Below are 26,515 nucleotides of genomic sequence, written 5' to 3' on the forward strand. Positions count from 1 at the left end.
AAGGAGTCAGAACTCCAGAGCAGTGCTTCTCAACCTTTTAAGTACAAAGTACCCCCTAACTTCTGAAAATTTGAATAAGTACCTCAACACTCAATTTTCCAGGGGATTTTATATTTACAGACTAATGTGTGCCATATGTTGGAAGGCCTATGTAGGTACCTGGGCTAGAGGTGATGTTGCCCAAAGCTAGGAGGGCTGAACCCAGTGCCACGCAAAGCAAGCCATGCCAAATTCTTACTGGGGAATTTAAAGCATTGCACAATGCATGGCGCACCAAATTTTTTGCCATAGTTTTGAAAGGAGGAAGGGGCAAGAGAGAGAGGAAAAGAGGGTGAGAGACAGAGTGTTGGGGTACTCGTGTACCTCCTGCCTGTGTCTTGCGTACCCCATAGGTTGAGAAACTATGCTCTAGAGCACCAGGCTCCCAGTCACCTGATCGCATACCCCTTTCTGTCTGCACACTACCCTAGTTTCCTCTCAGTGTCTTTATGGCAGATAACACAGGAGGGAAATGCACCAGGTCCAATTCAATCTGGTGTCAAATTCTAATGCAGTGATTCTCAACTGGGGTGCCCAAAGATCCTGTTAGGGGTATTGTGTTACCCCCAGTCCCTGTGTGAGGAAGTAAATGTTCTTCTCCCCCATCTGGCACCGTGCACCTGCCCCAGAGACTCTAGCAGCACTTGTAGATGTTTCTCTGGGGACTGCCACTGCTCTCTTCCCTGCCTAAAGCCCCTGTACTGGTCCCCCCACATTCCCAACAGTGCACTCTGCTGCAAGTGGGTGGGCAGGTGGATGCACAGGCAGAGCTGTGCTTTGCAGCCTGGCTTGTCCTTTCTGCTCCTCTCATGCTTCTGGGGCCAGTGGGGTGGACTGTGGGTATAGTCCTCAGTGTGTGAGACCCTGCAAGAGCAGCCTTAGCAGTGGGAGCCTCCCTTGCCCCCTGAGGTACAGAACAGGGATGGGGAGGGGGCAGACTCTGGAAAGAGCAGGGCAAGGGAGAGTGAGGTCCTGCTCCCACAGCCCTATTGGCTAGGGACAGACTTTACACGCAAACTGGTTTAAGTGATCAGAAATGGGTTTAAACCTATAACAGAACAGACATTCAGTGCAGATAAACCAGTTTGAAAATGGCTGAAACCGGTTTGATACAGACTTAACTGATTTGGGTCAAACTGGTTTATGCAATGTGTCCCCCAGACTCCTTTCTGGTGTAACTTAAACCAGAGTCCCCCAGCATCCTAGATGGTTTGCAGCCCTGGGCAGGGCTCTCTGCTCCAGAGCAGGGCTGGCCCTGCCCCTCTGCTCCCTGGCTGGAGCTTTCACAGAGACCTGCAGGCACAGCAGCATCTGCCTGGCTTCCCCTTGCCCCACTCCCCCCTCACCACTCCCTGCTCAAGCAGGGATTCCCCTCTTTCCTCTCCCACAGCACGGACTGTAGCTAGCATGTGATATGCTAGCTAATGCTGGGAGATGTCTGCGTAAAGTAGACAGGACAGATGCAGACAGGACAGTGTACACTTAGGGCTTTTTGGAGCTAAGCAACAGGTCTTCTGGTACTATCCTTCTGTTCCTTCCTTGGAAAAAAATGTTTAAGAAAACCTTGAACTAATGAGAGGCTTTTGTTTTCTTGATGGGGTGCTAAATGCTGTGTTATCAACTCCCTGTTAGCTTCCTCCGTGGTCAGGAACAGCGAGGGGCTGCGGGGGAGAACCCCACCCTAATCAGAGCATTCTGCTTGGGCCAGGCCACACCACCCTCAGCTCAGCACTGTCAAAGGGAAGGGAAGACTGCTCTAGCACCCCCCAGCTTCTAGCCTGAGCCACTGCAAGCATGTGCCTACATTTCTTCAGTCCAGAGGGAATGTCTGTATGATTACTAGCCAGGTTAGACTAACGTGCAAAGATTGAATCAATCCAGGCTCAGGATTTTAAATGTCTGTCCCTAGCTTAAGTGGCACCAGCTAGATCAGTGATTGTCCACTTTTTTAGCCTCAAGACCCCTTCCATATCTTTTCTGAATTTAAATCTAAGTGAGGGGCAAGGATTTCTTAGGGTGATATCTTTTTTTGGACCATCTATATAGATGATCCAATAAAAGACAAATTAGACAAGTTTTCAAATGCAAGGCATTCTTCCACAGGTCTTATCTGAATCAGGCACAGCATAGTAAAGAACAGTAGCGGGAAAGAAGGAGAGAAATTCCCAGGGGTAGCATACACACAAGTAGCAGAAGAAAATAGGTTGATTACAGGGAGCTAAAGGCCTATTATAGTTCCGTTGAACTCCACCTACTCTGTTTTAGGAAACTTGCTGATGCAAGTTAATTTACAATATATTCACTTTCATAGATTTCATAGACATTAGGGCTGGAAGGGACCTTGGAAGATCATTGAGTCCCGCCCCCTGCTTGTTAGCTAATGTCTGATGTTTCACTTACCCCTGTTGCTGCAATTATATTGAACTGTATTATGAGCTAGGTAACTATAACATTAATGAAAATGTGCATTAATGAAAAGGCTCATTAATGAAAGAGCAGAGCCAGAAATACTATCTTAGGAAATCAAAAATGTTTTACCATAAAAGCTCTTTTGATGGAGCTCTAGATGATGATGTTCGTTCAGTAGATGGATGGCCCTTGCTGGTCCTATCTCCACGAAAGTTCACTTCATCCCATTTCTCTAGCTGTGTCTGAATGTTGACTGCAAAAGAAAAGAAGGGTCTGTTAAGGAACCTAACTCAGAAAATAATATTCCTTCTATAGCTCTGTGAATGAGTGTTGAGGGAATTGCACTCTAAATCACTAAATCATATGTTTTAATTAAGGCTCAATCCATATTTAATTTACTTCAGTTTTTCAGCTGAAATCCCAGGAGAACTGAAATATCTGAGAACATCAATAATTTACCCAAATCTGGATTTTCATAATCATTCCAATTCAAAATTTGTAGAAAAGTCTGGGCTCCCTGTTAATGCTTGTTAATTCAATGGAAGAATCACTTTTTGTTTCGATTATGGCAGCTTCTCGGTAGTTTTGGCTACTTTTAGTCTACACATCATAGTTCCGATTTTGAAAATCCAGCCTCCATTTAGCATTTGCAATGGCGGGGTACAAACGATGGCAGAGGCAACTGATATTTAGTTGTCAGCCTGATTTTGTTTTCAAACAATGATAGGTTTAGGGCACAGAGAGAAGTGCAGCTCCCCACTGTAGCTAAGAACGCTTTGCAGGAAGTGTTCCGAGTTCAGTGATCCCCAGGACCAAACAGAAGTTCACTGGTGGTTCCAGCGGGGAGAGGAATCTATCTACCAGCTGTGGCCTGCAGCCAGGTTTCACTAGCAATGGCCCCTCCTCCTTGCAAGGCTGCAAGTTTTTGGAATGGGAGTGGGGAAAGGGAGCTCGCTCTAGGGGTTCCTAGGTGAGTTGGAGCCCCACTTTGAGACTGAACTTCCTCCGCTCCCTTTCCACCCTCCCATTCTGAAAACAGCAACAGGCAACGCAGACAGACATTACAGAAGACACTCTGTTTTGAACTGTCTTCATCTGACACCTGCAATGAGGGGGTTTGATTTTCACCAGATTGGCCATTTTTGAAGCAGTCTGTAGCCATGCCCTTGCATTTGGTCACAGCTCTAGACCACTTTTTGTGCCCAGATCAGGAAAAAAATGTTACTTCTGTTTGTGCCCTCAGACTCTCTATTTGAAAATCAGGCTCTTTAAAAGCTTTTACTGTAGTGACAGGAAACTCTGCTACCTTGAGACAAGTGTCTTTCTCCTAGCCAATTTTCTGTTGCAGATGGTTGTGATTCAGTCTGGGCAAGAAACCTGAATTTACTTTCTCCTGGACTCGACAGGATATTAATTTTGTTTGTTTCCTTAACCCCTATGAATCCTGTTCTTGGAATGGAGCTCGCACCGTTCTCAGCTTCCCCGGGATGATATTATTAGGCAAAACAGTAGGTATAATACAGTAGATATCTGTGATATTTGCTGTATCTGAAAAAGATGGGTGACATGGATCTGGCTGGTTTGAGAGCTGCCCCAAATTCTAACGATGCCCCTTGCTGAGGACTTTATTTTAATGAGGAATTCCTGGAATTTGGTAAATGTTTTTTCCAAAGCATTTCTTGAAAGAGTTCACAGATCCAGGGTACAAAACTGGTGTTAATCCTTTACACATTTATTGACCGTTACTGGGAGTGTGCCATGGTGAAGAAAAGCATAGCAATGGGGTAAGGAGATAAGTGTTTCGGAGGCACCTGTGCTGGGACTGTGTTGAACTTGGATGGTAGATGGCAGATAGATTTCTTCCCTGAATAGTCCTTGCATTACGCTGCACAGCAGAAGGCACTGCACTCTTCTACTTTATCATCATTTAAAACTCTAATTTTTCATTCAGCTGTTATTCCTCTTTTGCTGTAAAGATTTTCCACAGCAAACCCTAATCTTTCTTTCCATGACTCTGGGAGAGAATGCCTAGAATGCTGCGTTTAATCCTGAGCATCTCAATCTCCCCAACATGAACAAATTGGGTCCTCAAAAAACCTAAGAAATGTAGGTGCTTAACTTGCACTGACTACAATGGAAATAGATCTCTAGCTCACATGGGTAACTTTTTAAAATCCCACCTGGAGACAACCTAGAAGTTGCCCCTTTTCCCCCCAATAATTTTATCTAACAGACTGTCCACTGAAGCACCTGGCAAGAAGCATTAAACAGCATTAGTAATATTTTAGGTATACAGAACTAAAACTTGGCAAGCCTAGGCCTTTTTCTGGTGGCTGCCTTCTTAATGTTAGAAACTAATATGGCATCACTAGAGACTGTACATCTCTTTGGATCCAGCCCAGCTTGGTAAAGTATTGTCACACGGATGACAGTTATGAAATGAAGATGTGGACCAAGACTAGTTCCTACTAGATAAATACTGACATCATAAACAGTCCTCACAACTGACATGGAGTGAAACTTTGAAAAAGAACAAGTGATTCATAGATTCAGAGGTGCTAGGGTCAGAAGGGACCTCAACAGATCATCGACCCCCTGCCCTGGGCAGGAAAGAGTGCTGGGTCAGATGACCCCAGCCAGATGCCTATGCAGCTTTTTCTTGAAGACCCCCAAGACAGGAGAGAGCACCACCTCCTTGGGAAGCCCATTCCAAATTTTGGCCACCCTCACCGTGAAGAAGTTTTTCCTGATATCTAGCCTAAATCTGCTCTCTATCAGTTTGTGACCATTGTTCCTTGTTACCCCAAGAGGCGCCCTGGTGAACAGAGCATCTCCAGTCCCTTGCTGCGTCCCCCTACTGAATTTGTAGGCGGCCACAAGATCACCTCTCAGCTTTCTCTTGCGGAGGCTGAAGAGGTCCCAAGGGCCTCAGTCTCTCCTCATAGGGCTTGTCCTGTAAGCCCCTAACCATACGCGTGACCCTCCTCTGGACCCTCTCGAGTCTATCAACATCCTTCTTGAAGTACGGTGCCCAAAACTGGACGCAGTCCTCCAACTGCGGTCTGACCAATGCCGCATAGAGGGGAAGTATCACCTCCTTGGCTCTATTTGTCATGCATCTGCTGATTAACGATAAAGTGTGGTTAGCTTTGCTGATGATTTCGTCACACTGACAACTCATGTTTATCTTGGATCCACTATGACTCTGAGATCCCTTTCCGCTTCTGTGCTGCTGAGAGGGTCACTGCCCAGCCAGTAGGTGTGCTGGATATTTTTGCGCCCTTGGTGCAGCACTCTGCACTTGTCCTTGATGTATTTGCATTTAACTGCTCTCTTTCATTGAAAACGCTATAATTATGTTCAGAACCTGATGTTCCATTGCATCGTCCACCTTTTCCAGGGCATTGTGTGTCATCATTTATACCCATGTAAACTTGAGGGCACAGTTGGTAGAAAATGCTGCTAAATCACAATGACCACCCACTGCACTCACTTGGAAGTGACCACATAAATGGAGTGCAATAGAGAACTTTTTCCTATGTATTTTTTGTGATAGCAGCAAGAAGGAACGTGTGATAACACTGCTGAAATATCCTGTTCTCACCTAAATCTAATGAAGACTTCTCTGGAGCTCTGACTGCCAGGACCTTCTGCTCAGCATCTACTTTAATAAGGTCTGAGCTGTCTGTCTTCTTCCTATGGGCTGCAGCCTTCAAGCCCTCATCTCGGGATGCATTCTCTGACTTCTTCGCCTTGCTTTGGGTTTGTACGACAGGCTCACTGAGGTCCAAGAGATCCAAACCTGTGGACAAGACTATCAGAGCCACAGAATGTTAGAACTCAGTGCTGCACTATACTTCAATTCATATACTCAATTCTAGTTCATCCTTATTCTTTACAAATTATGTTTAAATGAACATGAAGGACTTGAATTAAATCATACACATTCACATTTAGCTACAGTAAATGTAATGTAGTAAAGATGTTCATGAGTGACTGTGTTTTTTGAGAGCTTCCATCACCTAAAAGGGATTGTTTGTAAAAAGGATTGCCAGCTTGAAAATGAGACCTTCTTAAGTTGTGTCAAGTCAGACACCTGAAATCATTGATTACTTTTGACAATCTTGACTTTTATAGTTTTCCACCAAATATTGGTGTTCTCAGTGCTTTACCAAATGAAAGCAAAACCATTGTGTGCCAGCTGATTATAATATTACTTTTGTGTCTTGATCCATTTTGGAGAAGATCCACGTCTGGACCTGGTACCTTGCAAATATTTCACATTCAGAGATTTCAAAGACTTATGTGAGGATTTAGCAGCATGTTTTCCTTTGTCTTTAACCTGCCATGCTGTCATATCCCTTTCACAATTTTCATAATGGAAAAAATAACCATGCTGAGGCATTCTTTGCTAGCCTTACTCAAGCAACTTGTCCTAGTCTCTGGGACCACCCATGTGACTCAGAGAAAGGATAACTTGGCCTCGTGTATTTACATTGCTTTAGAGAGAGCACTCCAGACCACGTAAGAATTTGAATACTCAGTGCATGTCTGCACTGATTCTAAGGGCCAGCATGAGGGTCACTGTCAGCCTAGCCCAAGCCATTAAAGTTTCTGTCCATATCTGAAAACCCCAGTCTAAAATGTTGCTATGGATTGGGCACCATAATTTCCCTTATTCTGAGAAAGTTTTCAGAAACAGTTATGCTCAGTTGTGGAAGCAGACAGCTGAAATACCTTGTTTACCCAAATCCAAGATGACTCTTTGTATTTAAGATGATACATTTGCTATATTTTTCCATGTATATAATCTAGTTGCTGGCGGGTCACTGTGGTGGGGAAAGCAGTGGGGGGGGGGCAAAGAGCCAGACCCCTGCTTGTTGTCCTCCTGCCCCTTGCCCCCTTTATGCTGTGCATGTCCCCCTGCCATTTGCCCCCCTCCCTGCCCTTTGCCCCTCTGCCACAAAAACCCCTTCTATGGGCCCTCTTTCCCCCTGATGTGCCTGTGCCTGACCCCTGCTACCTGCACTTGTCTCTGCTCCTCCCTGCCTGCATGCCCCCACCACTTACCTTCTGTGTGGCTCCAGCACAATCAGATTCAGTGGCCTCAGCCTGGCCAGGCAGAAGCAGCGGTGATGGCTCTGGGCCTGGCTGGGTTGGGAATGAAGCTGGAGCAGAAGACAAGTGGCTGGCTGTGTTGTCTCCACTGAAGCTGCACACCTCAGATGTCCCCTGTGCTCCAGCCCTTCACAACCCCCAGCCATGGGGCCCTCCCCTGCTGCAAGAGCCCTGGGCCGGTACTCAAATCTAAGATGAGGCTTCCTCCCCTCATGTTGACTGGGGAAAAAAAATCCTTCTCTTGGGCTCGGGTAAATATGATAATAGCAGCTTTCTTCTCAGCAGCAGGAACATGTCTCTGTCTAAAATAATGGCAATTGGGGTTGTTTGGGTTTGGCTGGCTATTGTTTTGTGAAAAGTTGTATGCTGATGAGAGAGAGGTAGACATGGTCTGAGATGAGAGACACGAAGCAGTTGTAGGACAGTCAAGACATAGTCAAAAGAAGCACAGGGGATGGGATCTTGAGAGCAAGCAAGAGTGAGAGGTCTGGAGCACTCCTGAAGGCACAGGATCTTGTTTGGATCTTGTTGTGTTTAGAGCAGGCTTGTCCAACATACGGCCCGTGGGCCGCCATGTGGCCCTTCAAGCTGCTTCCTGAGGCCTGAGGTGCTGCGACGGGAAACGAAAGTAAACACTGTACTTTCGTTTTGGGGAGGTGATGTGATACTGCTTCCTGTGAGGTCTTTGAATATGGCTCGCCAGCCCACTGGGTGATAAAAAGTTCATTATCCGGCCCCGCATTCAAAAAGGTGGGACACCCTTGGTTTAGAGGAGTGGTATATTACATACTCTTTGTTAAAAAAAAAAAAAAAAAAAAAGGCTTGAATTCAAAGCACCTCCAATATTAATCTCAATAAAAAGCACCCACATATCCCCAAATCTGCCTAACTCCTTGGGTTAAAAAGGGGTAACTATATTAAGTAACTAGTTGGGGGAATTTATTTTTCCATCTGATGATTACAAGGAACATATAAAAAAGCTGAACTGCTTTGGACGTATTTATTACAGGGCCAATGTCAACATAAAAATCACAAACCTGCATTGTTACGTACTCATTGATACAAATGACACGTAAGACTATAATAACAAAAAATGTTACAGACAACCTACTTTTCTCTTTTTTTTCAATTTGTTTAGTAGATGTTTTAGGCAGAACTTTATGTCTAATCAGTTGTGCTGTTTCATCTGTGTAGGTGGTCAGTCTCTGCTTAAGTGGATCTATCACACAGTAACAAAGGAGAACATTTTTTTCAAAAATTAGTAAATGTGATTGTAAAGCAATAAAAAAATAATAGGTATTTTGGGGCAGAGTTAATAGCTATAATTATTTTAATTTTTAATGAATGCTGACTCTTTAACTATCTGCCTGTCTACCTAGCTATTGATTTATTTGTTCACCCCAATATATTTATCTCTGCTAAGGAAGAGCTCTTACTTTACTGGTCTTCATTTAAGTAAATGTTCAATTTTCAATGGAAAGCTGCACATAGTTTGAAATATCTATTCATTATAGCTGAAGATGATAATCCAGTTCTCTAATGAAGGAATTAATTATTTTAATAATTTGAGAATAAATTAATTTAAATCCAATGCCTTCTCACAGGACAAATCATTTTACAAATCGTTGTCTAGCAGCAACCTGGTTTCTGGAGCCCATGCTGCAAGACAGTGTCCTCTCCTTCATCCTGAATGCTTTTAGTATTACACTCTCATTTTATGATCGGCTGTACTATGCCATTCGAATCTAAGCCAAATAAGGCTTTTATTGCATTTTTTTCAATAGCAAAGCAGCCAAGCTCAGTTGTAGCTTTTTTGTTCTTTTTCACTGTAGAGTGAAAAAAAGCTGTTTGGTATATCTTTTTGACTAAGCTGTCAATAAAGCAAGCCTGTAAATAATAAGGAATTAGTAGCAGGAAGTTTGGCGTGACTTTTACAAGTAGAAACGGAGTCAAGTTTGCCTTAGGTTTTTGATAAAGGATCTTTACAGAAGCAATCTAGTGCTCCCCTGTGGGTAGTAAACACTGTTCCCATAATTTAGGTGGGTGGAAATGCTGCCATGAGAAAAAGAAACCATACAGGAAATAGTTTCAGGGATAATGAAACCTCGGAACCAGCTGGACAGCAATAATCTTGGTGTTAAGCAGAATATTGTTCAACAGGGGTTTTGCCATAATGTAATTTAATGCTATTTTTTTGTTTCTAACTGAAACTCACTTCACCTGTACCCTAAAGAGTAGATAGGTTTTTGGTGGTTGTGTGATAGCTTCTAGGCTTGGCTGTCTCTGTGGATTTGAACTGGAGACCTCCATAGCTAAAACACACAAGCTGCTACGTTTTGACCTAAAGCTCTTTTGTTGGGATTGAGACACTCTTGCATTTTATGCATATTGGGCACAGAAACAGGTTTACAGCACATAGTAACCAGTGCAGTATGTGGGCACTCTGCTTGGGGACTTATCCAAAAACTGGACTGACAATATTTTAAACACAGTCCAAATGAAAGCTGGCCATTGGGTGGAATGATCTTCGCAGAAATAAGATCACATCTAGAGAAACCTCTAAACAAGTATTTCAGAATTAATTATAAACCATGAACTCTAAACTTAAGGGGTTCAGATAAAACAAGGTACACGTTGGTTAAGGTTTCACAAAGCAATGATCAGGTGGAAGATTTGCTAACTAACATCAGTTTCCCGACACACTGAAAGTAGAGCCACTTAATGCAACTTGGGAGCTCCAATGCTTTGGTATAACACGGGACCTGAATCCAAACATCCAGGTTTACTTTTTCATTTTGAAAACTCAAAGCCAACCAAAAGGGTTAGCTACTTCCACGTTAGCCCATTTGTAATTAAATACTAGGCAGCAGTTTTGTAAAAATAATGATTACACTTTTTGGGAAACAAACATAAATCGTCACATTAATGCTTTCTGGCTGATGATGACTACAGAAACTGAGTTACCTGCTGTATTCGATGTTACCGGCCTTGCAATAGCCTCTGATTTGGTTTCACAGAGAAAGTCATCAATAGAAGGACTCAGGAGAGGTCTGCTTTCTTGTTGCTCATTCACCAGCTACCAACAAAAAAACATAGGGGTCAAAGGGCTTTGTTGAGATGCAGAATTTAAAGGAATAAAATGTATCTTGCAACAGAATTTTCCTTGTTTCTGCTTGTGGGAGAGGAGGAAAAGACTGCATTCCTTAGCACGGTTTCCAGAGATACAGGCAGCTTTGGATTTAAATCTGAACTATTGGTTGTTCTTTCTGAGTATTTTAAAATGATGTTCAAATTTTACAGGCATCAACAGAAGGAAGAGCCTATGCTGTTTTGCTCTTGCAATCACTACAGGTTTTTGACTGTGAGCCATATTAATTAATGCTTGGCATAACTATTCTCAAGTGAAGAAACTAATTTGGCCTTCTCTATCCCCAGCAAACCAGAAGTGCCAATTTTTGCAGTACATGGAAGGACTCCTTTTCCAGTTCTCTCTCACACACAGAACTTGGACAGCCACATTTCAATTCCAACATACACATTAGCCCCTTAAATGTAACCTGCTGTGACATGAGACGCTTCTATGAAATGCAAGAATGTAACAGTGACACTGGTGAACCCTGTGGAGTGTGTGAACCTCTTGAATGAGTTTTTGGCTATGTAGGGGGGCCACACATCTAGTTTGGATTTATGACCTGTTTTCTCTTGTAATGTTAATTGTGTGAGTTTTTTAAAACAAATTTCCTGCCGGCTAAAGGTAAGCCTCTACTATAGCCCAGATGAAAAACAGTCTGTGGTCCGCAACTGAGTTTTTGCAGTTCTCTCGGCAGGATCACAGCCTAAGCAGATGCAGTGGAGTGGCATGTTGTGATGATGTGATTTGTATTTATCTTATCTTTTTAAAATCTTTCCCTCCTTGTTATCTTTATTTTTGGTCCATTTTGCCTTCTCCCTCTCTCCCTCTTCCTATTTTCCCTTTATCAAAATCTTTTTTTTAGGTAGCTTTTGAACATGGTTTAAACTTTCAAGCCCAGGATGCTAGATAAATGGCAACTGGGTAAAACGGCATTTGGTTATTCATGTATGACCTCTATCAAGAGGAGCCTGCCAATATAAATTTATATGAAAATGTTGTTTAAAAATACACACTGGGGTATATCAGTGTTTAGCTACTGTTATAATAGAGCTGCCTCTTGAATTAAGGGTAGCAGAAGAATTAACTCCCACTGTTCTTGCACAGTTTGATTCTTTAAGGTGATGAGCACCTACAGACTATTCAGCACATTATTAATCAAGGTCCCAAGTAAAGGCTGGAGCTGATAAAAGCGAGCATGCCAATTTATGCAAAGGGTCTAATTTTCATGCCTCTAAGGCTTATTGTGTTGGTTTAACAGTGCATCCATTTGTATATGCAGTATAATGATACATTTACAAATATGTATCATATGTCTCATAAATATGCATGTATGTGTATATATATACACATATGTACCCAATCCATGTGTGCATCTGAGCAGAGGTTTATGCAAGCAAAACGATTAGGGATCTGAAGGTATAACAACTGGTGTGCCAGTGGGTACATATGTGAACAGTTTGAAAATCCAGAAATAACATAGTTTCCAGTACCCTGTGATTTGAGTACATGCTGCTACTAAATGCATGTAACAGAATTACTTGCGTGGTTTTGCTCAATTTTCCCCAAGCTACTCACTTGAACTAAGGTCATAGTCTGTTTTTTTGAATATATATAAAGGCAATTTGGGGAATTTCTACATTTGAGCTGGAAACTGCATTTATACTAGATCGGGGTGGGCAATTAATTTGGGTGGAGGGCCGCTTACTGAGTTTTGGCAAGCCATCGAGGGCCGCATGACACGCAGCCAGGGCAGACAGATGTTCATTTTCTAAATTTTTTACAGGTCCTGCAGACTGGATGGAATGGCCTGGCGGGCCGCATCCAGCCCCTGGGTTGTGTTTTGCCTACCCCTGTACTAGGTACTGATCTTTCATTTTTATCAGTGGGGGATTGGTCTGGATACACTGTTTCCTGAGTTACACTTATGCTAAATGTTGGTGTTTAAAACATATTACTCTGAAACATGGTTCATATCCTCAGATATCACTTCTGTGTTTTATTTATTTATTTTATTTCTAGGACTGTGCGTGATAGTCTCCTACCTGCTTTTATTGGTGGGAAATCCAATTAGATGCTTAACTGATGCTTATCCAAATGCTCTCTTTTTCGGTAAACATTGTCTCTTCCCCTCAATAAAATAGGGTTAAACTGCTACAGGCTGACTTTCACCTATCACAGAGTATGTATGGGCACATGGACAGGTATTGAAGAGTGGCTGGTGCTTTGTGAGTCCTCTCCCTTTTTGACTTGCTGTAGTTCGTTTGTCCACATACGAACACTAACGTTTTCTTGGGGGGTATTAGATCTCATGTTAAATCATCTCACGGTCAACCAGTGAGACACTGCTCTTCCCCGCTTGCATTAGAATACCTCATTTGAGGATCCAACCTCACTAAAAGTTTTTCCGCTAGACCTGCAATGCTGCTGGCAGGGGCAGACCCAGGGGGTGCAGTTGCACCCCCTTTGATTCCTCTTCCACCCAGACTTAAAAACCATTTGCCTGGCAGGAACAGTGGCATTTCTATTCTAGTAATCCTAAAAGAGTCAATCCACTTCATGGCTCATTATCATTTCCCTTATTCCTGTTTACTCTCTCCGTCCACAGGTGTTAATGACTCTCTATCCTTTTTAAATGGTCTTTATGTTTCACTGTTCAAACTGTCCTTTCTTCTGCAATATTGCCAGTCCCTGGTGATGTCTCTTCTGTTTTACAGCCCTGCAAACCTTTTTTTTCAATTTTAGCTAAAAACCTTAACTCAGGTATAGTTATATTAACTCAGATGTAAAAAGGACTGGCAGTGAAGTATTAGAGGTACTGTCCAAGTGCTCAGGAAGGCTAGATCTTGTTTTATGACTTTGAATAAAAGAGATAGGGGTGTAGGTTGTAGCTGTGTTGGTCTAAGGACATCCAGGAAGAGCACACACCAGCTGCTCAGCCTGACAAAGAGGTTTTGAATCCGAAAACTTGCTTAATTTTTTTTCCAACTAATTAAGTTGGTCTAATAAAAGATATCAGACTCACCCAAAGAACCTTGTCTGCTAATAAAAGAGATATTGATTTAACTACAATCACTACAGGACTAATGGTACAATATCCTTTGTCGGTTTTTGCCTAGTTTGTGTTTTTTCGAAGCTTCATATATACTCTAGCACATTCTGGTAGTTATATTTGGTTTTTCATTTTGCCGCCTACTTTATTAGCAAAGCTTCTAGTTTCTCTTTAACTGGAGAAAATACCTGTTGTGTTGTAGGATGATGAGCTGCACCTGCTCCCCCCTTTCCACCCATGGCTGCAGGTTTGCACTCTGAACATAAAACCCAGAAGAAGGATTGTCGGACCCATCGGGTCAATGGTATCTTCAAAGGTATTTGTATGCGACATAAGGATTCTTATAGAAAAGTCCTATAAAATGTGATAGGGAGGAAACTATAGGGTTCTACAGAAAATCAGTTAAGACCTTAGAGAATTGAATAGAAAATACTATATTACAAAAAGTGTTTCTGTACTGCTTTCACTATCCTATAGGCTAGGGTTATGATACAGTAGAAATCGGATTCTTTCCAGGGTTTGGTTCTTTAACCCCCTGGGAAGATGTGGGATTGTGAACTAGGTGGAGAGTGCACGTGGTCTCAGTAAACAGCTGGGTGAGACTGCTGAGGTGCTCCAGGTGTTTTGCTGAGGCTTTTCTTTCACAGAGCCTTGCTTCTCCACCCCGCTCTGTGAACAGTTGCTGTGCTCCAGTTGAGCGGAGAAGTGGCGCCCTTGGAAGTAAAGGCTTCAGCGGTCAGCTGAGTGGCGCATCATTAATTTGGCAACCTGCTCTGAATTAAGCAGGTTTTGAACCACGCGGGTACAAAAAATGTCAGTGCTACTGTGTACAATTACAATATAGGGGATAGTTAAAAAATTAGCATTTCTATTACTTTATGGAATGGAAATTATGTTATTTCGTATTTCACAGGAGGATGCTGTGATGGATGCTCTCCTGGGCAGGAAATTCTCTTGTGTTGAGGCTAGGGGTCCAGAATTTCCTGCCCAGGAGAGCATCCATCACACCATCCTCCTGTGAAATATGAAATAACATAACCAGAAAGAAACATAATTCAGTATCCAGCTTGACACTGGACAACCTTGAGGTAAACAGACAGTTCTAACTTTTATCTGAGCCTAATTTGCACAGTTCCAGCCAGGAGATCTTACATCACCTTTAGCTCTTCTGTGAACTATGAATTTTCATTTCTACCTAGGAGAAATTTTACAATCTTTGCATTCTCCTACGCCTGAGGAAGAGCGAGTGTGCCCAAAAGCTTGCAAAAAAGGCATTTTGGGGGCAAATATCTAGTTAGTCTAATAAAAGGTATCACCTCTGCCATGAGATCTGATTCCTTTTGCCTGTAGACCAAAATATGGCTATAACCCAGATCCCTAATTGATGTATACATATTCAGTTATATGCTAATTTTTGTATCCTAATAAACTACATTTGGCCTCGTAATGCAACATATGTCTAGCTGAGCTCCTATTTTCTGCAATAGGGAAAGCACTTCATGACATATTAGGCTCCTCGATGAATGTTAGGAATGCTACATTCTGATTTCCTTGCTCTCAGGCATGCCCTACAATTGGTAAGGCACTTAAGTGTACTGAAGTAATGTGCACTGTATTTCTATCTCACATGTCATGCCAAATTCAACCTAGGTGCAACTGTGTATAGTCACCAGTTGCATCAGGCATGAATCTGGCCCAGTATTCTGAAACATGCAGATGATCTGAAGCCCATTTGCTATGTTCGAGTAATAATTTATGGTTCTCAAACACCTTCCATCTGAGGATCGCAGACTACTGTAAAAGATTCATGAGCTAAGCCTAATAACACTCTTGTGTGGGAGAGAAGTATTGTTTCCGCTGTACAGATAGGAAACAGAAGCAAAAAGAAATTGAGTTAACCAAGGTCACACTGTAATGTATGCAGTAGTGCTGGAGGTAGAATCCAGGTCTTCTGAGCCTCAGTCCTGCTGCTTAACCACTGAGCTGTGTTTCCTATTATAGTTTAATGCCACAGGATATTAGAAGGTGATAGAATCACCTGTAACTTTTTTTTTTCTGTTTGAGAGGAATATAAAACTACATTTCTAGAATCATGTAAAAATGATTAATTTCTGAATCCTAGCTCCGCTGGTGGGTGCCACAAATCCACCTCCCTTCTCTGAGAGCTATATTTTTACACTTAAAATTTTAATGTAATTAAAAACATCTTTTTTAATTGAAAGCTGCCCACAGACTGATGTAGTGCACCAATCCCCAACTATTGACACATCTGAGGAAGCTCAATAATAGCATAAAATATTCCTGCAAAATGCAAATTAATATTATGCTTGTTAGCCTAACTGAAAACATATATCCCTTTCCATTCAAAGTCATGCCTGATTATGTCCAAACCATGCCTGCTTTGGGCCTTCTACCATTGTAATTAGGACTGAGGATGGCTTTTGTGAAGACACTGGTAGTACAACTGTCTGGAAGCTGATGTCAGCTTCTCTATCATACTGTTCATTTATTCACAAATAAGATATTTGTGAATAAAATATTCACAATAAAATATTCACTCCCGCTTCCAAGGGAGGTGGTGCTGTCCCCTTCTTTGGTGGTATTTAAGAGGAGGTTGGACAAACACCTGGCTCGGGTCATCTGAACCCAGTACTCTTTCCTGCCCTTCTGACCCTAAAATCTATGAAATCTATAAGATATCTGAGATGGTAAACTGGAGGGTTTCAGTGCACTGCTGTATAATAGTCACTGCCTGTGTAGTCCATAACAATGCCATTTCATAGCACATACAGTGTAGGTCGAATCCATCCATCTTCATTTTACGGATCGCTATCAAGCTGCCAAAACAGTCTTGCTGCAGGAGCTGTCCGAGTATCCAGTAGGACTTTAGATACTCTGAGACCTGCTGTGCTTTGCCCTACCACTCTCACTGCCCGGGTTTATAGTAACATTTCTTGCAGCTACCAATTACCTAGGCTGCATGTCTTGCTCTCCCGTTGCCTATGTCTTGTCCCTGGGGGATGCTGCCCCTGCACTCTGAGCTCTCTTGCTCGCTGACTTCCTGACTGCCCCTTCTTTCCCATCCACCCATACTCCAGCCCCATGCAACCCCCACCTAAGTCTGGTCCAGACTCTCCAATCCTATTACCATTGAGAGAAGTCCTTTCACAGCCTTTCCACCTACTGCTCCCTCTCACCCATGCAACTTCTCCCAGATGGTCCTGGCTGACCTCCACAGATAGGCACCTGCCCTCCCTGGTGGACAGGGCTCTGCAAGGGGACCCAAAGCTGGAGAGCTCTTGTGAAGATCTCACCAGCTGGGCAGTGCAGCCTGTTGGTACTTGCTTATGGATACAGAGCTCCCATGAATCTAGTGCAGGGGCGGGCAATTATTTCAGGTGGAGGGCCACTTACCAAGTTTTGGCAAGCCATCAAGGGCTGCATGACAGGCAGCCAGGGGCAGAAAAATATTAATTTTCTAAATTGTTTAGGGGCCCTGTGGGCTGGAGAGAATGGCCTGGTGGGCCGCATCTTGCCCACCCCTGGTCTAGTGGCATCAGGCTCCTATTCCCCTGTGCCTTGTGGTAGGGTGGTAGGTGGCAGGATCACATCCATAAAAACAATTGCTACAGCCCTTCCTTCGTCTTTGCTGATAGTGTGCATTTTACTGACAGGGCAGTAAAGAGAGAGTTAAAGACATCCAGGCAGCAGCCACATAAAAATATAGCTCTCTCAGCTATACTGGCTGAGATAATGTAGGAGCATTTGAAGGTCTTCCTGGACCCCAAACAGACCCCATGATCTTAAGGTATTCTACCCAGGTAAAACCAGCTTCTTGGCAGCAGTTAGGTGTCTGAATGTAAGAGTAATATTTAGGCTGTACGGACTCTTGATTGGTGGCAATTACTGTCTTACCTAGCTTTATCCCCTAGACTCAGTTGACTTTCGCACAGTATGTGGTGCTCCCCATGTGATTTAATATTGATAATATAGGTGGAGGAATTACAGAGATTTTCAAGAGCGTCGTACTGGGCATTTACATTCATGTGAGGGGAATGCTGTGTATAACATTTCTTCCTAGACGAACCTACTGTGCATTGATGCTGTTCTGTTGTAAAGAATCTCCTGACTCTCCTCTTTTATTTCCAGGCTTTACTCATCTTTTTACATTTTAAGTAAGCATGCAAAGGTAGAGGGTCATCAATATGTCACAAACATTACATGCTGAGATGTATCCTCTTTCTAGTTATGTCAGCTACTTGCTTTAGCTTTTCCCTGAAGTGGGATTTTTTTTTCCTTTGAGATGAACGTCTGCATTCTGCCTCCTTTTACACTTTCTTTTAGATCCCTGTGCATTGCATATTTTAATTTCTTCTTTGTTCTTAAGTCAATGTTGTGTTTTGACTGCAGCCTTTTGCATTTTATGCTGAAAACATAACTCATTATTTATCTCCCTATTAATGAGTTTGGGCTGTGTATTGTGAAGTATCTGGTATTGTGAAGTATCTGGTACATTTTTGGGAGCTCTTAATTTTGCTGTTGACAAAGAGTAAGTGCCTTTTACTTCTTTGGGCCCGATACCTTTCCTCCAACCTCCTAAGGTTTGGTTATGTGACAGTAAAGATGAATCTGCTTTCTTTTGCAACTCCACTTAATTTCCTGAGATGGCTGAGATGATCTTATGTCAAGAAAGTTAGCTGGAACCTATGCTTTTATTTTGTATCATTCAGTGAATGACAGATTCCTCATGTAGTGCCTGAATCATGAAAAAATAGCTTTATTTGTCAGTGGGAGTTGTAGCCATGGCTGTTGTATGACAGCAGGTCTGTATTAGCCTGCTTACATATTGGCCCATGCAAGGAATGGTATGGAGCTGCAGTGCAGCACAGTCTACATGGGCAACTGGTGCCTCTTGAGTCGGGGGGGGGCACTTGCCCCCCCCCCCGACTGGATAATCAGTGACTGGGGCGGGGGGGCGTCTCCCCGTGGCCAATCCTGCAGGCCGGGAGGGGGAGGTTCTCCCCATTGCTGATCCTGCCCACCAGGGGGAGGGTCCCCCTGCGGCGGCCAATCCTGCTGACCTACAACTGGCAACAGCATGCTGCTGGCACTTGTGGGCGCGCCACTGGCACACCCAGGTCAAGGGGATTGGCTACAGGGGGACCGCTTCTCCTGGCTAGCACTCTCAGTGGGGGACACCAGCACTCTCGCCTGCTCCCCCTTCCCAGGAACACTGGCTGACAGGGGGAGCACCGGTGCTCTCAGGGGGTGCACATGCACCTCTGTGCACCCAATACGTGTTACCACTTGTATCCCACATTTTCCTGGAGAATGCTCAGGGGTCGATTTCTCCCTACCCTTTTTTCCTGGTCTGGCTCCACCACCAAGGGCACTAAAGGGAAGCCATGCCTGTGCTCAGCATTATAGGAACTGCAGTTGTGCCTACCTCCTGCACTCTTGCCTTAGTCCAACAAAGCACTTTAAGCACGTCTGCAAAGCACTAGGTAATGCACCTGCTTAAATGTCTTGCTGGATCTGGGCCATATATCTAGAGAAGAAAGGGAAAGGTTCCTGTTGTCCACTCTCTTGTCCACTGACACGGGTCCATGGATAGTCTTGCCCTTATTTTTCACCCCTGACTATATACTTGAGTAGCAGTGTCCTTGACACTTGGATATTTTGACCAATTAAATAAAAAACAATATTTATGAGAACAGAGGGACTATGGTCTTGAGTACTGGATGTCAGGAGCTCTGGATTCTGTTAGTAGAACAGCCACAAGCTAGCTATGTAAGGTCACTGTGCCATACTGTGTCAGATCTCAAGTCTAAACTGGGAATAATGACTTTGCAGGGGCTTAGAAGATCAAATTAATTAAACCTTGTACCATGCTCTGACATTAAGAAATGTATATGAAGAGTGACCTGAAGAGTCACATACAGGTAGAGTCCAGCATATATATTCCATTATAGTCCACATGGTTGGGGGAAACTCTCATTAAAGGAAATGACTGACTGGACAAGAGCAGTAGTTCTCAAATGTTTTCCTCGTGTGAACCACAGCAGAACAGAAATCAGCTGCTTCCCATTTACAATTACACAGACCACTCCTGTAATCACACTGCATCCTTGAGGCGACTGAAGTTGTTGCCTACAGAATATTAGGATAGCATTTAATTAATTAACATTCTTTTAATATGATTTTGCAGCCACTAATAAGGTGGAGAGTCAATACTGTATGACCAAGTTCTACAAACCTGTGTCAGATTTGTCATTCTTTCATTTTTGAGCCTATTCAATCTTTTCCAGGCTTCTGGATGACCACTTTGAAAACTTCTATACTAGCAGATTTTGCAGATCTATAGATTGTCTTTAGACATGATGGATAGGAAATAAAATCAAGTCTAATTTTAATTAGGCAGGATTCACAGAACTGATTTCTTACTTCTAAGCTAAGGCTCCATGTTACATATTATTATGAATAGAAGAAGAGAGTGGCAGAAGTATCTTGTCCTACTGCAGAGTGTACCCTTTATAAAGACCATGGCAATACTGGCTAATGCCCAGCTTTGCTAAAAATTCTTGAAGCTCAAAATTTCAAGCAATGGAAGTTTGTTTAAACCATTGCTTTGTTTAAACCATTGCTATGTTTTCATTTTGCACGTCATCTAAGAGAGACTGTCTATTTGTGGCATATACACGCATGGGCTTGGTTACATTTTAAAAGCCGAGAAGAGGTACAATGACTTCTATTTTTGTTGCATGTACTCTATAGCTGTTGATTTTTCATGTTCTCTTATGATTAATGGCACAGATAAAAATCCACATAGAATGTCGTGGTTGAGTATCACTGTGTTTAAACATCCCATTGACTTTGCCCCTTATTAAGGAACAAACTTTTTCCCTCCTATCTTTTTATTTTTTATTTTTAGGTATATGTTTCCTAAAAAGGTAACATTTCCATAAATTCTGTCCTCTGCATATCAATCTATATCAGCCTGATTCTGATCTTGTGACCATCTACAAATTCATCAGGTAGGGACAGCAAGGGATAGGAGATGCTCTGTTTACCAAGGCACCCCTTAGAGTAACTAGAAGTAATGGCCACAAACTGACAGAGCAGATTTAGGTTGGACATCAGGAAGAACTTTTTTATGGTAAGGGTTGCCAGAATCTGGAATGGGCTTCCAAGGGAGGTGGTGCTCTCCTCCTACCTTGGGGGTCTTTAAGAGGAGACTGGGCAAGCACCTGGCTGGAGGTCATCTGACCCTAGCGTTCTTTCCTGCCCGGGGTAGGGGGTCGGACTCGATGACCTACTGAGGTCCCTTCTGACCCTAATATCTATGAATCTATGCTAAGCACCTTTACAGAAATCTAGCTGTGTAAAAGGACCAGAAAATGTGGAAAGGTACAGTTAAAATGCTCCCAGATGGAAAAAAATGGAACTATACAGTCTGGAGAAGAAAAGACTAAGGGGGATTTGATAAAAGTTTTAAAGGTGGCCATAAATGGGATGGTGATGGACTATTCTTTGTGGCCTCAAGGGGTAGGGCAAGGAGCATCAGTTTTAAACTGCAGCAAGGGAAATTTAAGTTGGATATTAGGAACAGCTTTCTCATTGTGAGGATGGTTAAGCACAGGAAGAAGAGTCTACGCAAAGAAGTTGTAGAATCTCCATCCTTGGCAGCTTTTAAGAACAGGTTAGACAAGCACTTGTTTAGGATGTTTTAGACAGAGATGACCCTGCCTTGACCCTAGGGTTTGCATTAGCTGACCTCCAACCCTCCTCTTCTATGATTCTGCAACATCACTGTACGCTGTCAAAGAGGTATAAAGGTGTGCTGTTTGAATGAGAATCATGCCGTGATGCAAAAAGCACCAACAGTATAGGCTTAATTGATAACTAGTTCCACATGTATTATTCTTATATTTGTATCTGGATCTTCTCTTGCACTTCATATTTTGCAATGCAAGGTTAGAAAGAAGTAGAAGAGAACAATTCTCTACTGCCTTAAACCTTGTGAAGTCAACTGCAGCAATGAAAAGTCAGGGTAAATATTGCTTTTCTTTTTTGCTAGAGGTAAGGATTTACAAAAAATATCCTATCATTCAAGTCTGTAGCAAGCCAAGTATTTTTCTAACTAAGCTGTTCATTTTTTTTCCATTCATAGATGTAGGGTCGGAGGGGACCTGAGCAGATCATCAAGTCTGACCCCCTGCCCTGGGCAGGAATGAATAATGGATTATCTGAATTATCTGTAAGCAGGAATTCATCCTTTATCCCAGTTACATAGTTAGTCTAATAAAAGATATCACCCTAAGAAATTCCTGTAACTCTCATAATTTCTGGACCGTCATGGTTTCATCAATCTTATACTACCTTTCATTTTGATGATATTTTACTCCTACTTTCTTTTATGCCTTTTCTTTTATGCCTAATTACACTCTATGAAGGTATAAATAACTACACAAGATACTGATCTCTGGGGAACCTAGCTGAAAGCATTATGCTTCCATATGAGATTGCTGAGGAATAATAAGAGGTATTCAGGTTCCCCGTATTGTGACCAGTGAACCAATGCAAATAAGAGCTACTGAAAGCAATAGTTTATTAGATCCTGTAGTCTGAAGTGCGTTTACATAATGTATTTGTTATTCAAAATTAATTCCTGCTTTACAGATAATTCATGAATAGAATAAAATAGTTAAGTTAGGAAAATACTGCACTTGCTGCAAACTCAAATGATAAGACATTTTTAAAAGTCAGCTATATTTTCCCATACACTCTAGTTTTTATATGCTCTTCTTTTGTATTACCTGGACTTTCTTTTTAAAATATTTCATTTGGCATACTAAAGTCTTATTATTTCCTTAGGTAATGCAAAATTAAAACAATTATCAGACAGAAAAATCTGTTTAACGTTAGGCAATCAGCCAATTCATGACTTTCAAACCATGTTGTCAAGACAACTTTTTCTTCTTATCCTCAGGAGAGCGTTCCTGCTGAAATTTTACATACTCTTTTGAACCAAGACTAACAATAATAAAAAGCTTAACAGTATTTAACACTGAGCTACGAAGTCTCATCAGTTATTTTTTATGGCTACATAGCTATTTGCATATTTTGCATTTACTTATTTTTCAGTTTAACTACAATGCTGTTTAGTTACTATTAGATGAAAACTACAATAAAGAGCAGACATTTTAATGTTAAGGTTTGGCTGCTGCTACTACTACTACTTAAAGCATTTTATAATACAAGATGTGGCTATACAGCTTTGAAATACTACACGTATTTTTAGTGTCTTTTGCATGGCATTAGGTTTTCAGTATGTTTAAGAGTTAGGTTTCATGAATTTCATGAGCCTAGCCCTACTCCATTGAAATCAGTGGCAGAATTACCACTTTCTTCAATGGAAACAGTTTGGGCATCTTCAAGACTGTTTTTTTTCACAGGCATTTATCTTCATATTTGTGTCAAATAACTCTGATTGTACTCTTTTTTTGTGCTGGTATAAACCGATTGATTTTAATGCAGTTATTACCTGATTTACACATGTATAAAAGATGATCTGATCTGTCTGAAAAATTACAAATCCTTAACTTTCAGATCAGATGCTAAGATGATGGATCCTCTATGTTAGTTGGTGAGCCATGCAGAAGAGTACTTACTGACAGCAGTGCTAGACTACAGGTGAAGTTGGCTACTTTATTCTACTTCCTCTGTAACACTGCAGAGAACCTATTTGGCATTTATGTGTAACTTCCTCCAAAATATTATTCCCACCCTGAGTAGTAACAGAAGGCTTCTGTTAGGCTTACTGGCTATTTTAAGGAAGTGAAAAAATACACTGCAGCTGGCTGTGAATTTTCTGATGAAACGCATCCTTACTGAAAAATTCTGATCTGTTGAAGCCAAGGCCTGTCATGGGAAACTGTATGTTTTAAAAAATGTTGAACTATTTCATTTTCAAAAAAGTAACCTTTTCCCATCCACATGCTAATTACCTATGGTACGTACATACCAGTAATATACTTTGCATACCCTTTTAAGACATCCACAAGGGATATTCCACTCTTCCTTTATGAATTAGTTTGGCATTTCAGCAAACATGTGGAGACCTGTAAGTTAGTTGTTCCCGAATACAATTTTAATGAAAAAATATTTTTCTCAGTTTTTGCACATTATGGTCATATTTGAGAAATTCAGCTATGCAGAGCATGTGTTATAGAGAGCCTTTCTCCCAGACTTACTGGTAACTACTCTGTATAGATTAAATCCAATGCCCTTTTGAAGTCAATACAAATACTCTTTTTATTGTCACTCTCCTATGAGTAGGTCTATGCCTTAACAACTGATGGTGGGGGGGTGAAAGGGGTCACCTACGTTCTGTTTGGCTATACAGATTAGATTTTTTTGGACTGTTTGGCATTAGACACTGATTCATGTGGCTTTATCCTGAACATATTTATTTATGAAGAAAGCCGTAACAATTTTAGGATGGTGTTTTCCATTGCCCTTTGTCATTGAAACGATATTCTGAGCAGTACGTATGTCGTCCATGCAAATTCTGTATATAGGATTACAGAAAAGCAGGTTTGGAAGGGGCCTCACTAGGTCATGTAGTCCAGCCCTCTGCTCAGGACAGGATTATCCCTGACTCGACCATTATAACCAGGTGTCTGTCTCATATGCATGCCCCCACACATTTCAATTCTGAACAGAATGGAGTAAATTGATTTCCACAAATAATTTGGCATTTTTTTTTCCTGGGGGTGAATCATTGATAAGCAATCTGTGTCATTCTGAGATTTGTTCACTGTTCAGGAAAGGGAATGTCTTGATAGATAGCTCCAGATCATTGCTAACTACAAAATCTTATGCCTCTCTAAACCAATTAGTTTCTAATGTGCCACCCTGCCCTGCTTTCTGCCCGAGTTCAGAATAACTACCTCTCTTTACATCATTTGTGAACATTTGCTTGAGACCATTCAAAAATGGTACTTTTGGTCGGTTTCTAATCATGTGCTATTGTTGCTATTCTGAGAGAATAAATGTTCTGATTCAGTAAAATACTCAGAAGATATTCCTGTTCAGCAAAGTGTTTCCCTGTTCAACAAACCAGTTCATTATGTCTAGGGACCTACCTAAACTGTGGCGAGAGAAAGCAGTTTGCTTCCTCAGTCAAGCACATGGTGGGTCCTACTTTATGAAGCATGTTGCGCAGGGTGGTGGAGGTGGTTTGTATTTTGTACATGATAAAACCAGCTGCGTTGGATTAAGCAGGAATTTCATGCATCTCCCTCTGGGCCTCTTTGTGGAAGTCAGTTCACATGTAGATTCCCACTGAGTTTAATGGGAGTTGCGCAGCAAAAGGAGACTGCAAGATCAGGCCCCTAATGCATTTGATGACATCTCGAGGTAGGTGTCACAGGTATAAATATTACATAATTTTATAGCGTTCTTTAGTGCTGATTCACTGCGATTACTAGGTGATGACTCTAGCAAGACTAGTCTGTTGACCTAAAATTTATCTGACATGAATTTGTCCAGTGACCAATGTATGCTTAATGATTATTTCTATTAGATACGTGTATTGCACTTTTTGTGCGCTGCAGCCACATCCTTCTATCTCTTCATATGAAGAATTTGGACAAACATATGAATAGTGAAGGCTGAATGTATTTCCAGTATTATAATACTTTATTCTGGATGAATGGTCTGAGCAAGAGGTTTAGGCAGACACTAAAAACACAATCATTTGCAAACACTGTTACATCCAATTAGGATATGAGTGATAGATGTGATATGATCATATAGTACACATCACACATACATGATATAGAGGTGACTATGGAAAATACTCACTTTTCACTTGATTCTGCTTCCTTTTGGCTTGTGCACACCATTGGTGCATAGCAGGGAAGTAGGTACTTGTGTTTAGTGGAAGAAATTTATGCTCACAGACACAAGCATTTTACTTAGAACAATTGTCACAGACTACTGCTGAGTAAATTGACAGACAAGCAATACAATGATGCATCAAACATTTTATGAATCTAGGTTGAACTCTCAGCCTTGTTGAAATCAATGGTAACTGTGCCATTGACCTCAGTAGGGCCAGGGTTTCACCCTTGGCTTCTAATACTTGTGATTCATAAGTTGGTTAGTGCAAAACTAGAATATGATGCATTAAACCAAGCGTCCTATTCCCTCATGCAACCATGTTTTAACTAATGCAAGAAATTACAAGTATCACACAAGTGTTTCGACAGGGATCTGGGAGGAGATTGACAAGTGATTTAAAAAATATAGGAAAAGTTCATCAACGAAAACTTCTATTGCTAATTATTGAAGTATTATAATACAAATGCTATCCATAAGGCAAGCTTGTGCTAGTGTTTTACATGTAACATATTTGGAATAATAATTACAGTGCAAAAGGAAGAAAAAAAGGGTTTGGGATTTTTTTTGAAGATGATTATTTTTTTTAAGAAGAACCACAATACTAAACCTATTGTTGAATATGAATAACTTGTGTACTCGTATTTTAAATATTAAGAATCGAATGAAGGAATTATATTACAGTCTATTACTATAGACATCACTGAGAAAAATACTGCTAAATTTACACCATTGCTAGGATTCTGTAACCCCCTCATGGAATTTTTTGTATCACCTAGTTCAGATGTGTTTTATGTTGGTGTCATTTTGGTTACTCATAACACTTCCTTGTGAAACAAAAGTGCATGTTTGCAACAGCTGGA

The 26,515-nt window shown here is 41.6% G+C and overlaps 1 protein-coding gene across 4 annotated transcripts in view; it reads right to left on the minus strand.

Annotated features, from left to right (window-relative positions):
- Positions 1-26,515, minus strand: part of PEX5L (peroxisomal biogenesis factor 5 like) — a 213,945-nt gene that overhangs the window by 52,857 nt on the left and 134,573 nt on the right. For 3 of the 4 annotated variants that reach the window (XM_090051218.1, XM_090051215.1, XM_090051214.1), the window contains 4 exons: positions 10,531-10,642; positions 8,678-8,785; positions 6,053-6,262; positions 2,578-2,701 (listed from right to left, as the gene is read on the minus strand). In XM_090051218.1, coding sequence (XP_089907344.1) covers positions 2,578-2,701; positions 6,053-6,262; positions 8,678-8,785; positions 10,531-10,642 — 554 coding nt within the window. The remainder of the gene's footprint in view (positions 1-2,577; positions 2,702-6,052; positions 6,263-8,677; positions 8,786-10,530; positions 10,643-26,515) is intronic. The other variant, XM_090051216.1, reaches the window with a different exon arrangement.

This window comes from Crocodylus siamensis, chromosome 6 (assembly GCF_052110815.1).
Source record: "Crocodylus siamensis isolate JL-2025a chromosome 6, ASM5211081v1, whole genome shotgun sequence".
NCBI classification, from domain to species: Eukaryota; Metazoa; Chordata; order Crocodylia; family Crocodylidae; genus Crocodylus; species Crocodylus siamensis.